The sequence below is a fragment of the Trichoplax adhaerens genome, genomic scaffold, assembly GCF_000150275.1.
Source record: "Trichoplax adhaerens TRIADscaffold_1 genomic scaffold, whole genome shotgun sequence".
In the NCBI taxonomy this organism is placed as follows: Eukaryota; Metazoa; Placozoa; class Uniplacotomia; order Trichoplacea; family Trichoplacidae; genus Trichoplax; species Trichoplax adhaerens.
In genome coordinates this window covers 10,944,429-10,958,246 of record NW_002060943.1, presented here as the reverse complement: position 1 = coordinate 10,958,246, position 13,818 = coordinate 10,944,429, and the positions used below count along the sequence as shown (strand labels likewise).

General features: G+C 35.2%; 2 protein-coding genes across 2 annotated transcripts; both read right to left on the bottom strand.

The window, feature by feature from the left end:
- Positions 1-859: 859 nt before the first annotated feature.
- Positions 860-2,623, bottom strand: TRIADDRAFT_2919 (uncharacterized protein; the record flags this gene model as incomplete). The annotated part of the gene is made up of 2 exons (XM_002108251.1): positions 860-1,356; positions 1,789-2,623. Coding segments are annotated over 2 exons (1,332 nt in total), but the record flags the coding sequence as incomplete, so codon positions are not given.
- Positions 2,624-7,737: 5,114 nt separating this feature from the next.
- On the bottom strand, positions 7,738-12,577 carry TRIADDRAFT_19518 (uncharacterized protein; the record flags this gene model as incomplete). Its single annotated transcript, XM_002108250.1, has 3 exons — positions 7,738-8,168; positions 10,017-10,334; positions 12,274-12,577. Coding segments are annotated over 3 exons (1,053 nt in total), but the record flags the coding sequence as incomplete, so codon positions are not given.
- Positions 12,578-13,818: the final 1,241 nt, after the last annotated feature.

The window sequence follows — 13,818 nt, the reverse complement described above, 5'->3', positions numbered from 1 at the left end:
CTATAAATTAAAAATATGTATGACCTCCTTGTTTTCTAATCAGAAAACAACGCTTAGAGTACGAAGATAAAAGAATGAAATACTTATAGTAAAGTAAACTAAATGACTTAAATTATTCGTATTAAAAGTCAAATTATAAAGTTTTCTATGGCTGCCAAATAACTAAACGAAGGCATTGTCAACTACTGTATAGCACGAACCAGTAATTGGTCACATGTTATACGGTAAAGCAAAAAATAATGAAAGCATTAAGATAGTCAGAATTGATTTGTATACGAACAAACTACCCAATAACATGATAGAAATAATTCGTACGTGAAAGCAATATTTCATAATGTCCTATATGATAAAAATAATTAAAATTTATGATATAGCTTATTAAGAGGATTTGTTAATAAGATGAGGGGTAATATAATAATAATTATCGATTTATTAAATCGACATGAATTAAATGATAGGCTTATCAGGATAAGCTATCAGAGGTCATAGCATGATCTATAACTACATTCTAGCAACTTTATGTTTAGGGACATTTTTAAGCTTGCATTTCATTTTCTTCATCCATATTTCGATTTTTGCGCCCAGTTTCATGCAACTCTTGGTTTTCTTGTACAAAGCCAGGATTTTCTGCACCACACATTCCTGGTCCAATACGTTTACCACGTCCGCTCTTGCTAATAATAACTATAATAGCAATAATTAACAGTATACCAGCAACAGTTCCAACCGATATTCCAACAATGGCACCTGTAGGCATATCACCAGCCACATTACATGTAATTCCTCTATAGCCATTGATGCAGTTACATGTAGCCGTTCCATTAGCAACTTGGCATGTACCTCCATTTAAGCAGTTTAACATACAAGTACAGTTATTGGCAGATCCTCTGTAACCGGGTGCGCAACTACAAGTATATGAACCCTTGGTATTGACGCATCGATTATTGCTGGATGTACATGGCGAAGGGTTTCTAGCACATTCGTTAATATCGTTGCATGTATTGGATTGATTGATATACCCGGTGTTGCATTGGCATCTGTAGGATCCAGCTGTATTGACGCAGTTTGAATCAGCAGGACATTGTGCTGTTAAGCATTCATTGATATCTGTACATGTTGCTCCGGTATAGCCTACATGGCAAGTACAAGTAAAGGATCCTATGGTGTTAGCGCAGTTGGCATTGGTCGGGCATGGAGATCCAAGACATTCGTTAATGTCGGTACAACTTTCAAACTGTCCAGTATATCCAGTTTTACATTGACATCTGTACGAGCCAGCGGTATTGACACAATCTTGCAAGCTTGTACAATTATTGTCAGCCGGATTAGCGCATTCATTAAAGTCGACTACTACTGCTTGTTGTAATGTTGTATAGCCACCAATAGTTGAAGCCGCTGGTATAGCAGATTGTAACTGTGATGTAGATACACTACTAGTCGCAGCTATTAATATAATATAATCAGCTATAATGCTACCATTTTTAAATTCAGTAACTTGTACAGTCTTAAATGTACTGCTAGTATTAGCATTATTTGAGTAAATAGTATTAAGACTAGTTTCAACCTGTTGCTTCAAGGCTATAAACTGTGCTGAGCTATTGTTGGTTAAATCACTAGTAAATGTTCCATTAAGCCTAACATTGGCATTATAACGCTTAATGGCCTCGCAGGTCGTACCATTACCGAAAAATCCAAGCTTGCAAGAGCAAGTAAAAGAGCCTGGAGTATTTTTGCATGTTGCATCGCTTGAGCAAGAGTTGGCTTGAGAGCATTCGTCAATATCAGTACATTGTGCACCAGTATAACCAGGCCAACATTGACAAGAATGTGAACCAATGGAATTAGTACAGTTGGATGTAGCTGGGCATGAAGTGCTATTCAAACATTCATCAATATCTTCACAGTTGATTTTATCAGCTTTAAGCTTATACGTTGAATTACATTGGCAATGATAACTTCCAGGGGTATTAACACAAATTTGTTGGCATAATTGACCATTACCATTACATTCATTAAGATCGACACAAGTTTTATTGTCACTGCCTAAAGTATATCCTTGATCGCAATAGCAAGTATCTTTTCCGTTAACAACAGCACAACCAAAAGAGCAAGTATGATTGGCGCTGCAACTAATAGATCCATTACATGATTTTCCGTCAACATTCAATTGGAAACCTTGATTACAGGCACAGAAATAAGAACCTTGTGTATTAACACAAACTTGTTGGCAAGGTAATGTCTGGGTACATTCGTCAACATCGGTACAATTATGGTTATTGCTACCAAGTGTGAATCCGCTATAGCATGAACAGGTATAATTTCCTTCTGAATTGGTGCATACTTGGCTACAGCCTCCATTATTAGTAGCGCACTCATCAATATCAGTACAATTTCCATTGCTTAACATATAACCGGAGCTACAGACACATTGGTATGAGCCTGCTGTATTAACGCAGGTTGCTGATGAGCTACAATTAGCATCGCCATTCATGCATTCGTCAATATCCATGCAGGAATAAGTATCATTACGTAAGATATAACCACTGTTACATCCGCAAGTATAGCTTCCTTCATTATTGGTACAAGTTTGTTGGCATGAATTAGTACCATTAGTACATTCATCGATATCGTAGCATTTTTGTCCATCGCCAGTGTAACCTGCCGGGCAACCGTTGCAAACATAGCCAGATTGAGGTGCTGGATTATCAGTGCAAGTGACATTTGCAAAGCAAGGGCTATCAGCACATTCATTTAAATCTTCAGTGCAGTGATCACCAGTCCAAGCTGCGTCACAGGTACAAGAAATTTGTGTTATATCATTAACAACAACTGATTCAGCATTGTAATCGCATGTGCTGTTATTATCACAATAGCACATCGTTATTGATGGTGATAATTCACTACTGGCTCCTTTTGAATCAGTAGCTACAAATTTGATAGTGATGTTGTCATAAGTTGAAACTGTCCAGTTGAATACCATGGTCATATTATCAAAGTAAGCACCGGGTGGTGGATTGACTAAAACTACGGTAACATTATCACCAGCATTAGCATCAGAAACGTTTAGTTGAGTCATGAATACTTGGCCGTAAGTAACATTGTAAGAGTCCAAGCCAGATATTGTTGGTGGGAAATTTTCTAATTCAGTATTTCCTGTCTGATATTCATTAGAAGCATTCTTGCCACTTGTTGCAGCATTCAAATTCAAAGTCAATGCAGCATCATATAAGCACTGTGTATCATTGCCACATGCGTTGACGGATTGTTGGTAAAAGGCGGTGTTATTGCCAAACAATGCTGGGATATTCTCGGCAAAAATAGGAACAAAGCTAGGATCACTATAATTAGCTGCGGTTGTACCAGCTGGATAAGTGAAAAGTGAACTTCCACTATTTATTTGCCCTGTTAGATTGAAGTATTACGCATATTAAATTAGTAAGACAAATCTAATATCCAACGACGGTATACAGTAACATAGATTAATTTGTTACTCTTAATATATTGGCAAATAATTAATTACCGCACTAATACACAAATGGAACAATTGCTAAATGTAATTTTTACACGTTTCCCACATTTACGTAGCGTTATAATTTATAAACTTACAGAGTCGACCAAAATTATAAAAGATAGTAGATTCATTTGCATTGATGTCCAAATAAGTTCCATCTGGTCTCTTGAAATCATCAGTAATATTATCATTCCATGTACCCAATAAACCTTTAGTATTGCCTTTATAGGTATCTGGTGCACTAAAAGTAATAGCTAACATTTCTGTTAATAGTTGAACTTCGACGTTAATACCACTTGTAAATGCAATAACTAATTTGTTATCAATAGTTCGTGACAGTTCGACGTTGTTATACGATAGGGTATCATTTTCACCAATGGTACTGAAGGAGAATGAAGTACTATTATTATTGACATAAATATCAATTCCATCGCTATTGCTATTAAGGCTAGCTTCAACGGTATCGGAATCATTCTGTTTTGAGGCAAATGATGCAAAAACTGTTGCTAATGCAGATGCAGAGCCATTTTGTATAGCTCTCATGGTACGACCTTGTAATACGAAGAAGCCACCGTCGACATCCAATAAGGTGTATTCGCCATGGCCGTTAAAGCTGTACGTTTTTGTATCCAAGGTAGTAATATGAGGATCTCCCCACATAAGTGCTAGTTAAAATTAAAAGACATCATTATTATTATCTCGGTCTAGTTTCGGCGACATGATCGTGAGCGAGATGATATGCAATTTTTTTCATAAAAGCTGTCTAAGATCAGATACGAACTCAGAAGGAGTCACGAAATATTTAACACAAGCTAATGTGATCAAAATTTTACCTTTAAAATAACTACATACAGTAAGCTTAATGCATGACTGAACTAAACTAAACAAAAACTAGAATTATAGTGGTGAACTGTATAGTTGAATGAATCATTGTATAACATAGTACAGAAGTAATAAAATCAATATACACTTTGCAGATATCTTCTACTTATACAATACCTCTTCTTGGTGGTCTGTAGTTACGGCAGTTATCGAATGGCATCTTTTCGTAATAATAGCGACATAAACCCGATCTGAAACAGCAATCGCGACGCGCCTCTTCTTCGGCATTACGCCAAGTTCTATTCCTGAAAGTAAATGAAACCGCCAACGGTGGTTGTCTGATCAATGCCCCAAAGCCTGGTCTAAATCGCTGGTAGCAGCATTGCTGGCGAACCTATCAATATTTCATCATATTATAGTTATCTCTTGATTATATTATTAATTCTAATAAAGCTTACATGACCTCCTTGTCGATTTACTAAAGTAAACGTATAGTTTCAGTACTGATCAATAAATTATATAAGGGATGAATTTTGAAGTGCTATAGAGTAATTTCCATATACTATTTTGTGCAAGCATGGTACAAGTCCACGTCAACTTACTCTTTCACCATCTGATGCACGCCGGAAAAATGATCTTGCACAGTATGTTCTCCAATCAACACGGAATCGTCGGTCTCGTCGAGCTTGGAAGATAGTACATGGGCACGATAGACGTCGTAAAGCCATGAGATAATTTTCTGGTGATGGCTGATTATTAAACCATTCCATGCACTTCTCTTCGTAATTAGTACGTCCAATGGCTGAATCATCTAGACGGAATCCATATCGACCCCTCATTTTGAAATTACCGATCATAGAATCAACTCTTAATGCACTAGTAGTATCAGAACCGGGTACTAAATAAGTATACGATGGTGTCGAATTAGTATAACCAATCTTGGGCCTAATGTAAGGGAATCGCTTCCACCAGTTCATGCCTTCATCTTCATAAACGAAGAAACCAAAAAGATTATTGCCGTTGGAAGCCAATACAAGTTGGAAAGTGTTGAACTGGAAATATTAATTTATAAATTGTAAAGAGAATGATTAATTAAACACTCTTATGTATAGAAATGATTAATTTAAATTCTATGTCAACAGCGATATTTATTAAATTAATTATAAGAATAATAAATATTACAGTATACTGCACGATAAGTGTTACGTATTGCTACAGCTAGGTATCTTACCGAATTATATTTATAATTGATAAAGCCTGGATAAGGTACTAATTTTGACCAGGTAACAATAATAACTTGTTTTGCAACAAAGTTAGGCACAACTTTAGTGAAAAATCCAAAGTTTTTGGTATCGTTTTGGCCGTTAGCTAAAGCGGCTTGAAATTTGGCTACGTCCATTGTTGCTCGCTTTAATATTTCAGTAGAAATCGGATTTCTATCAGCTCTATAATACTGATGGAAGTAGACTCTTGTTACAGGATTTCGGCCATCAGCGTCACTATAAAATGGTCCAATAATGCTTGTTTTTCGGTTTAATGGTAATGGATTGCGTGGTGAGCCAAAGTATGGTCTACCAAGAGAAACGAATCCATTCATAGATACCTATTAATAAATGAATGTACCAGAATAAGAAAGATTTTTGATGATTACGATGTTAATAAGGCCATTTATGGTACAAATGATTATGAAATGTTCCTATACTATAATTATCTAATGACTTGCGAACGTGTGAAACTTACGTAAATTGTTTTTTGAAATTTGTTCATAAAGAATACAGGAACTTTCAGGTTATAACGACGATAGCCATCATCGGTATAGCCAAATGCTCTATCGAAGTACTTGTACCCATAAGGATAGAGTCTTAATTCTGTTTCACGCAATTAAAATACATAATCGTTATTCATAATTACAGGAATAATTTTTATATTGTAAAAGAACTTCTACATTCAAAAAAATCAATTCTTATACACTAAGCACATTTCATCTCAAAGTGTAAGCAAATAATAATAGTTACTTTAATTAAGAAATGATTCATTAATATCATTATTACCTGTACAAGAAAATCCATTGCCAATAAAACCTGGTTTACATTTGCATGAGAATGAACCTGGGTAGTTGGTACAATTAGCATCTGGATCGCAAACCTTTTTCTGTGAGTTACATTCGTTAATGTCTAAAATGGATGGAAGGGATATAAATATCAATAATAAATAATTGCACGAAACAAAGTTGGCACAACCTTGCATAGGATAAATGATTAGTTACAAAATTCATATAAGTTCATATTATTGAAGTAAATACTTTGATTAACAGTCATATCTAATTTATATTCAGATTGGAATGCACAATCTATTCTGAATTACCTTGATTACAGAGTTTACCCATCCAACCTCGGAAACACTGGCATTTGAACGATCCAATAGTGTTAATACAGACTCCCCGAGAGCAAGGGCTGGTAAGACATTCATTGATGTCTACGGAAAAAATATCGAATATAAATTGATGAAAAGGAGACTTGTTCAATCCTACATTGATTATCATTGATAGTATAGAGATACTAGAGGAAAGTAAAACGCACCGACTGGTATTTTAATTGATACTGGCTGCTTGTTATATTGATTTCCAGCACGGCATTCATAAATACCGGTGTGGTTATGAGAGAATGCATCGAACTTCAATATTGTTTGAGTACTGTAATCATTGAGTTTAGATGAATAGATTGCAACGCCAGAGCTATTTCTCATCATTTTTCCGTTTCTGTAAATTTCCACTTTAGGTGCTGGGAAACCTTTAGCAGTACAGATGAATTTAATTGCTGCACCAACTTCTAGTCTGTTCGGACTAGAATAGTAAGATACAGTGTTTTTTGTAACCGGAATACCTAAACATTATTTTTAGAATTTTAAGAACGTCAGTTGTCAAATATGTCTGCTATTCAATTTTTTCGACATCTCCACGTCAACAATTAAGGGCTTAAGCCCATGCAAGTATATTCATGTTTGACTTCTTAAAAGCTTCAATTTATTTCTACATACCTCCGACACAACCCCTTCCATTAAAGAATCCGTAACTGCAGTGGCAAATGTAAGCGGTGTAATTCATAACGTTTTGGCATTGATTTCCAGGACCGCAAGGATTTCCAGCGCATGGTAGTGCGAAATCTATTTAAACACATTTTACATTAGGCATAGAACTAAGAACCTTATAAGAATCGTTATGCTAACTAAATTTAGACGTTGCTTTCAATAATAGAAATAGAAACACAAACGATGAAATTAATACATCAATTACTACATCTTACTACCTTGTGGTGGTCGGAAACATGTTGGTGCTGGAACTGAAAATATGAAGAATTACAATCCATTAGAATTTATAGTATACTTTAGACCTCTTAAGGGTTATATTACAAATATATTGTAATATCTATTTTAATTATATTAATAATCCTATAGAATGTACTATAAATACTGAAACCGACACCGGCGTTTTTAATAGCATACGGAATCGTACCTTTGCATCTTACTCCAACATCTTTGAAATGGTTACAATGATTGGTATTGCCCCAACCGTAATGGCGACATTGAGCAATCGATTTTTCATTGCCTTTACAATCAACTCCAGATAGCCAAATTTGACCAGTACCGTTGCCGTATTGAGCACAACAACGCCACGATTCAGCTCCTTCATAACCAAGTTGTCTACAAATTACATTAGCATCTTTCATATCGAATCCATAATCGCATACAGTTCCCCACTTTCCGAAACGATAAACTTCCACTCTTCCTTCATTGCGTGTCTTACCGCCAACTAAGCGAACCGGTGCTGTATCGTTGTCTATTAAGTTTTGTATTATAGTAGTAAATGAAATAGCAATTATTTTACAAAAGTGATCACGAGCATAAGCAGAGTACAAGGAATTCAGTATATTAACTTCTGTTTTCGTTATATCTGAGACTGTAATACAAAGTTATAACTATTGTAGTAAGATTAATGCCTTTGCCATTTCAATACGCAGAGATTACATTAAAATTGAAAATGACTTACTTCCAAGTGGCTTAATGTTAATTGGCTTGCATCTTCCATTTGTATTGTTGCTGCGATGGAATATACTGCAGTTCCAGACAGACAACAGAGAAAGAGTAGTCTGTGTTGGTATACAATTCTTCAATAATCCGAGCAGATTTTGACAATCTTCGCGACATAAAGTTTGGTCTGTTCCATTTCTACATGGAACAAACGAAGCTACACAAAGAGCTTTAAGGATTCTTTCACGACATGGAGGGTAGAGACTATTAGGATTTCCTAGTAATCGCATTATGTCCTTTTCGATGCTCTCTTGGGGCAAGAAATTTAAGGATGATATTTGTGTGGTGTTGTAAACTTGTTTACAAATACTTCCGGTATATTTTGTACATGTCGGTCTAAGAAATTAGAGAATTACGATAATAAATTACTTTATAATTTTCACTTTAAGTACAATTTAGACAAAATTGAGCTATAAAGATAGCTACTTTATTATGCAGAGGTAAGCCTACGATATTAAATTAAACTTACGCTGGTTGTGCGGTTGGTGGAGTAGCTATTTTTTTTTTAAAGATAATATTATAATATTAGTGAATTTACTTTTGCTAGTCATGTGCTGTTCTTTATGCGGCTAAGGTTAAATAATGGTAAAAGTGATGACCAAAAGCATAGACTCTAGAACTATGTACTTCTAGAAATCTATGCCAAAAGTAACCACTGCATCAATGCTATCAGATATAATGTTATTAGCTATCCTCAAATGCATAGCAAATTCAAATGTCCTCCGTAATTTAATGATAGCACCATTTAAATATTAACTGTTTTAGATCTTTTAATCTGTTTCACTGATTATCATAAAAAGCTGTCCTAACAGTAGACAAATACATATCTAACCTGTCGAATTGCCACTCATATTATTCATATGTATATTCATATTTGGTAGTGAGATACAATATTTGTAGCCAGCCTTTCTACTCGGCGCATTTTTACATGACGGTAGCTGCATGGTCGTTGACGCATTCTTTAGCCTAGCTAAGCAGCTATGCACATAAGGTAAAGCAGCATTACAGTCTTCTTGACATATGGTATAGATTTTATTTCCATGACATTGAGGGAATCCTTGTAAGCAAGAAAAGCGTAAAAGGACTTCTAGACATTGTTTCGTAACTAAACCAGATGAATGAGCGTAGAACGTATTTGTTGCAATTAGTCCTTCCATAGTTTCAGGCGATTGTGATCCTAATTGTAGTACACTGGTGTGATTGACGAACTTTTTACAAAAGCTTGGCTTAAATTCTCGACAGATTAAGTTGTTTGAAAATGTAGGAGATGGAGGTTTCATGGTGCTAAACAAAAAATTGCACTAAATTAATTTAAGCAAGACTAGTATTAGAACGACTACAATTATCAATTTAAACTGTTGGACTATAATTTCAAGCTACTAACAACCAATCTTTACAATTGAATTATAACTGAATGTAATACTGTGTATGCCAAAAACGAAAAGATTCTACGCATGCTGCTATATAATCTGTAATTACGTTGGCATAGGCGTAGTAGGGTCCATTTTACCTAGAAGTAAAATTTTAAGAAACGTATCGGTAATTTTGTCTTCGTAAGATAAATCAATCCTATTTAGTCCTAGCGATATTGACTTACAGACGACGCCAGCTTCTTCACCAGGTCTCTTACAGGTGGACATCATGCCATTTCCGGAATTAAAGCAGTCAGTAATAAGTTTTTCGTTGCCTTCACAGTGGACATTACTTAGCATATAATGACCGGTTCCATTACCAAATTGTCCGCAGCAGGCTGTTCTTTGTGCTCCATGGTATCCTAATTGCTTGCATACAATGTTAGCAGCTTGGATATTCCAGTTGTGACCGCAAATAGATCCCCAAGTGCTGTTTCGGTATATTTCAACGCGACCTTCTCTACTTGAATTTCCACCAACAAGGCGAATATCAGGCAGATTTACTAAATATTACAATCAAGAAATTAAGATTACTACTTTAGATTGTATTGAACGACTATTTTACAATGAGATTAATTTTGAATTGATAGAATCAAAATCTTGTTTATACCTTGAATCGGCTTTTGATTGACAGCTATACATTTTGAAGTTGCATTGGTAAAGCGCTCACAATTAAAAATTTTAATTACACTTTTGCTAGCTGGATAAGGCACACATTCTTTAACTAAACGCATAGCTTCCATACAATCTTTTCGGCATAAGTTACGTGGCATGCCTCCTCGGCAAGGGGAATAACTAAGCACGCAAAAACTAGCTAATAATCTCTTCTTGCATTCGTGTGATAGATCACTTCCACTACCTAGAAGATCATTAGCAATGGCTTCGATGCGAGACTTTGGAAGGTATTGGTCATTTGATATCATAGTAACATTGGTTTGATTGAAGAAATTAGAACAAATGCCACTTTGATATGGAACACACATGGATGCTCTACGAAGACCAAGGAAAAGGAATCACGATTAATCTTAATTAGCTGTCCATTAAACTATATCTGATTTGTCTTCTACTATCAACTACGATTTTACAAGAAGTCTTATTTCGGCAAAAATTTTAATTGAAACTATGAGCTTGATTAGAATGTTAGATTTTGCAATTATCTGGTGAGTGTTAAGCAAAATAATAAAATGGATATCCAAAACGACTGTCGGCAACTGATGCTTTTCGACGATAGGATATCTACTTTAAAGAAATACTGTGATTTTAATATGTCAACTGATTATAACTAATATACGCGTACATATTGTATTAAGACCAAGCTATTTGATAATTATAATTTTTGCAACCATATACTACAGTTCCTGATTAGTTTGTAGCTGCAGAAGAGTGATAAATAATATAACTAGTATGTACTATACCATTAAATCATAATTATTTAATGGCTGATTAAAACTTACGTTGCTGTTGGTGTCATTTCTAGAAATGGAAGACAAATTTGAATTATAAGAATTAGTTACTGAATAATAGGTAAAATATTGTATATGTATAGCATAACTATGAAACTGCAAATCGAAATAACAATTATTGATATCCTAAATTGGTAGTGAAAAAGATTCATTACAGATAGTTACCAACCAGTAGAATCGCTAACGATATCATTACATGTGCCATTGTTAGCGCGGCTAGGATGTTGAGAACAATTTGGAAGATGGACATTAGGCATGTTCTGTAAACATGCCATAACAGTTGGCTTGTGACTTTGACAGTCTTCGCGGCACAAGAAGTATGATTGGTTATTGTAGCATTCAGGGAATGCCGTTTCGCACATAAATGGCAATATTCTCTGAATACATTGAGCTGATAATGATCCGGTAGCATGTGCAAATAGTATGGACAATACCATATTTCTTTCTTCATCTTGAGGAGCCCGAGATCCAATTTGGGCAATAGAACTTGTAAACAAGTACGGGTTACAAAGTGTAGAGGTATATTGAACACAAACAGCCTGACCGGGTTTGGATGGATTAAATGGTGTTGGTCCCATCGTCATCATCTGCGTCGGTTTCATAGTCGTCATATTAAAGCTGGGAACAAATAAGCAAATGTATAATTATTACTATTAATCAATTATTTTCCTAGTAGATCAACAAGCATGATTACGTGAAAGTCAAGATTATAATAGTGTATACTGTGGAATAAATGACATTACTATAATCGCTATAGTCCTTACTTCATAGTTCCCGTAGGCATTGGTTGTGTCATGGGATCTTTTGTGGACGTATCAGTCAAATTATTAGTGTTATTGGTGGTACCTATGAATTGATGGTTACGTTATATATCAGCTGTTAATTATTTTTATTTCGACAATCAACTCTCAAATATCTGAAGAAAGGATCGATAAAAGAGGTCGTAATTTGTTCAATATAGATCAATATTCTAACTTACTGGAACAAATAACTCCAGCAGTCATCCCAGAAGAGCAATTAGCATTGCCAAATCCGTTATGGAAACATGAACCAAGACCAGGCTCGTTACCTTTGCAGTAGACATTAGTAAGAGCGAATGATGTTGTGCTTTGACCAAATTTATTACAGCAAGTAGCAGCTTGTGCTTTACTGAAGCCCAACTGACGACAAACTACCATAGCGTTGTGCATGTTCCAATTTTTGTCGCACACAGTTCCCCAACGGCCGTTGACGTAGACTTCAACGGTACCTTGATTCCTTAAGTGAGTATTGGTTAGACGTACAGGAATTGTTCCGTTACCTAAAATAAATAGGACTATGTATAAGATATTGCCTCCATCGCGTGAACATAGAAGCGACTTGACGTAACTGTTATACTGTAGGCAATATATGAATTAAAAAGCATAAGTTAATGCGTAATTAACTAATATATGAATGGACATGCAAGAGAATATAGAAAATAGAAAATTTAGATCGTGTGAAACAATTATATAATCAAATTATAAAGCGTTGCAACAGATAATTATCTTTCTATTACATAGGATAAATACAGTTTAGATACTTCTCAAAAAAACACGTTCTACTGCAATTCTTACCGATTGGAGCTGCATTAGTATTAGTACAATTCATATCGGGAAATTTCGAGCAATTCCAGAATCGTAGTATCATTTGACTAGCAGGATAGGGCATACATTGACGGATAAGTGTCGCAACTGATTGACAACTCTTTCTGCATACTCGAACGGGTCGATTTTGCGAACATGTTACATAAGCCGCTCGACAAATTGGTGAAATTAGCTTAGCACGACATTCCTTACTGATGGCCATATTAGAGTTGATGATCTTTTCTAAACCTTCTTCTACTTGCTGTTGCGGAAAGTTAGATGACAAGGCAATTTGGGAGCCTTGTAGAGCATTTTTACAAAGGCTTCCTTGATAAGAAACGCATTCAACCCTGTCAGATTTGAAAGTAAGCAAATAGCGATTAACAATAGTAGTTAAGGGATCCTTGCAACTTAGTTTAGTCACCTAGTGCAGACAAATTGATTGTATAGAGTAAGCTACTATAAACATTTAATAAAAAATTTTTTTCAATTAACTTACTGAGTCTGCGGATTTGGTGGAGCCACTACATATGAAGATATAGACAGATGAAGTAGTTAGTCTTTACGAAGATGATAATTTCGAATAGTTATGAAACACATAAGAACTATTTTGAGTTAAACAGTGTGACTCTATGTTGATATTGAAATTGAGATGCAATAAGTCCTAGCGAGCTGCTGGATATTACATACTACAATACAATATAATCTCTCATTATCGAATGTTATAATTAATTTTATTTATTTACCTTGATCAGGTTGTGGCAATTTGATTGGACTACACTTAATACCAGTACTATTCATTGATGGTAACTTAGAGCAATCGACTGTATTAGGGTCTAATCGTTTTAAGCAAGTTTGTATAATATTGGAAAAGGGTTGACATTGCTCTCTGCACAAACGAGCAGGTTTTGATCCGTCGC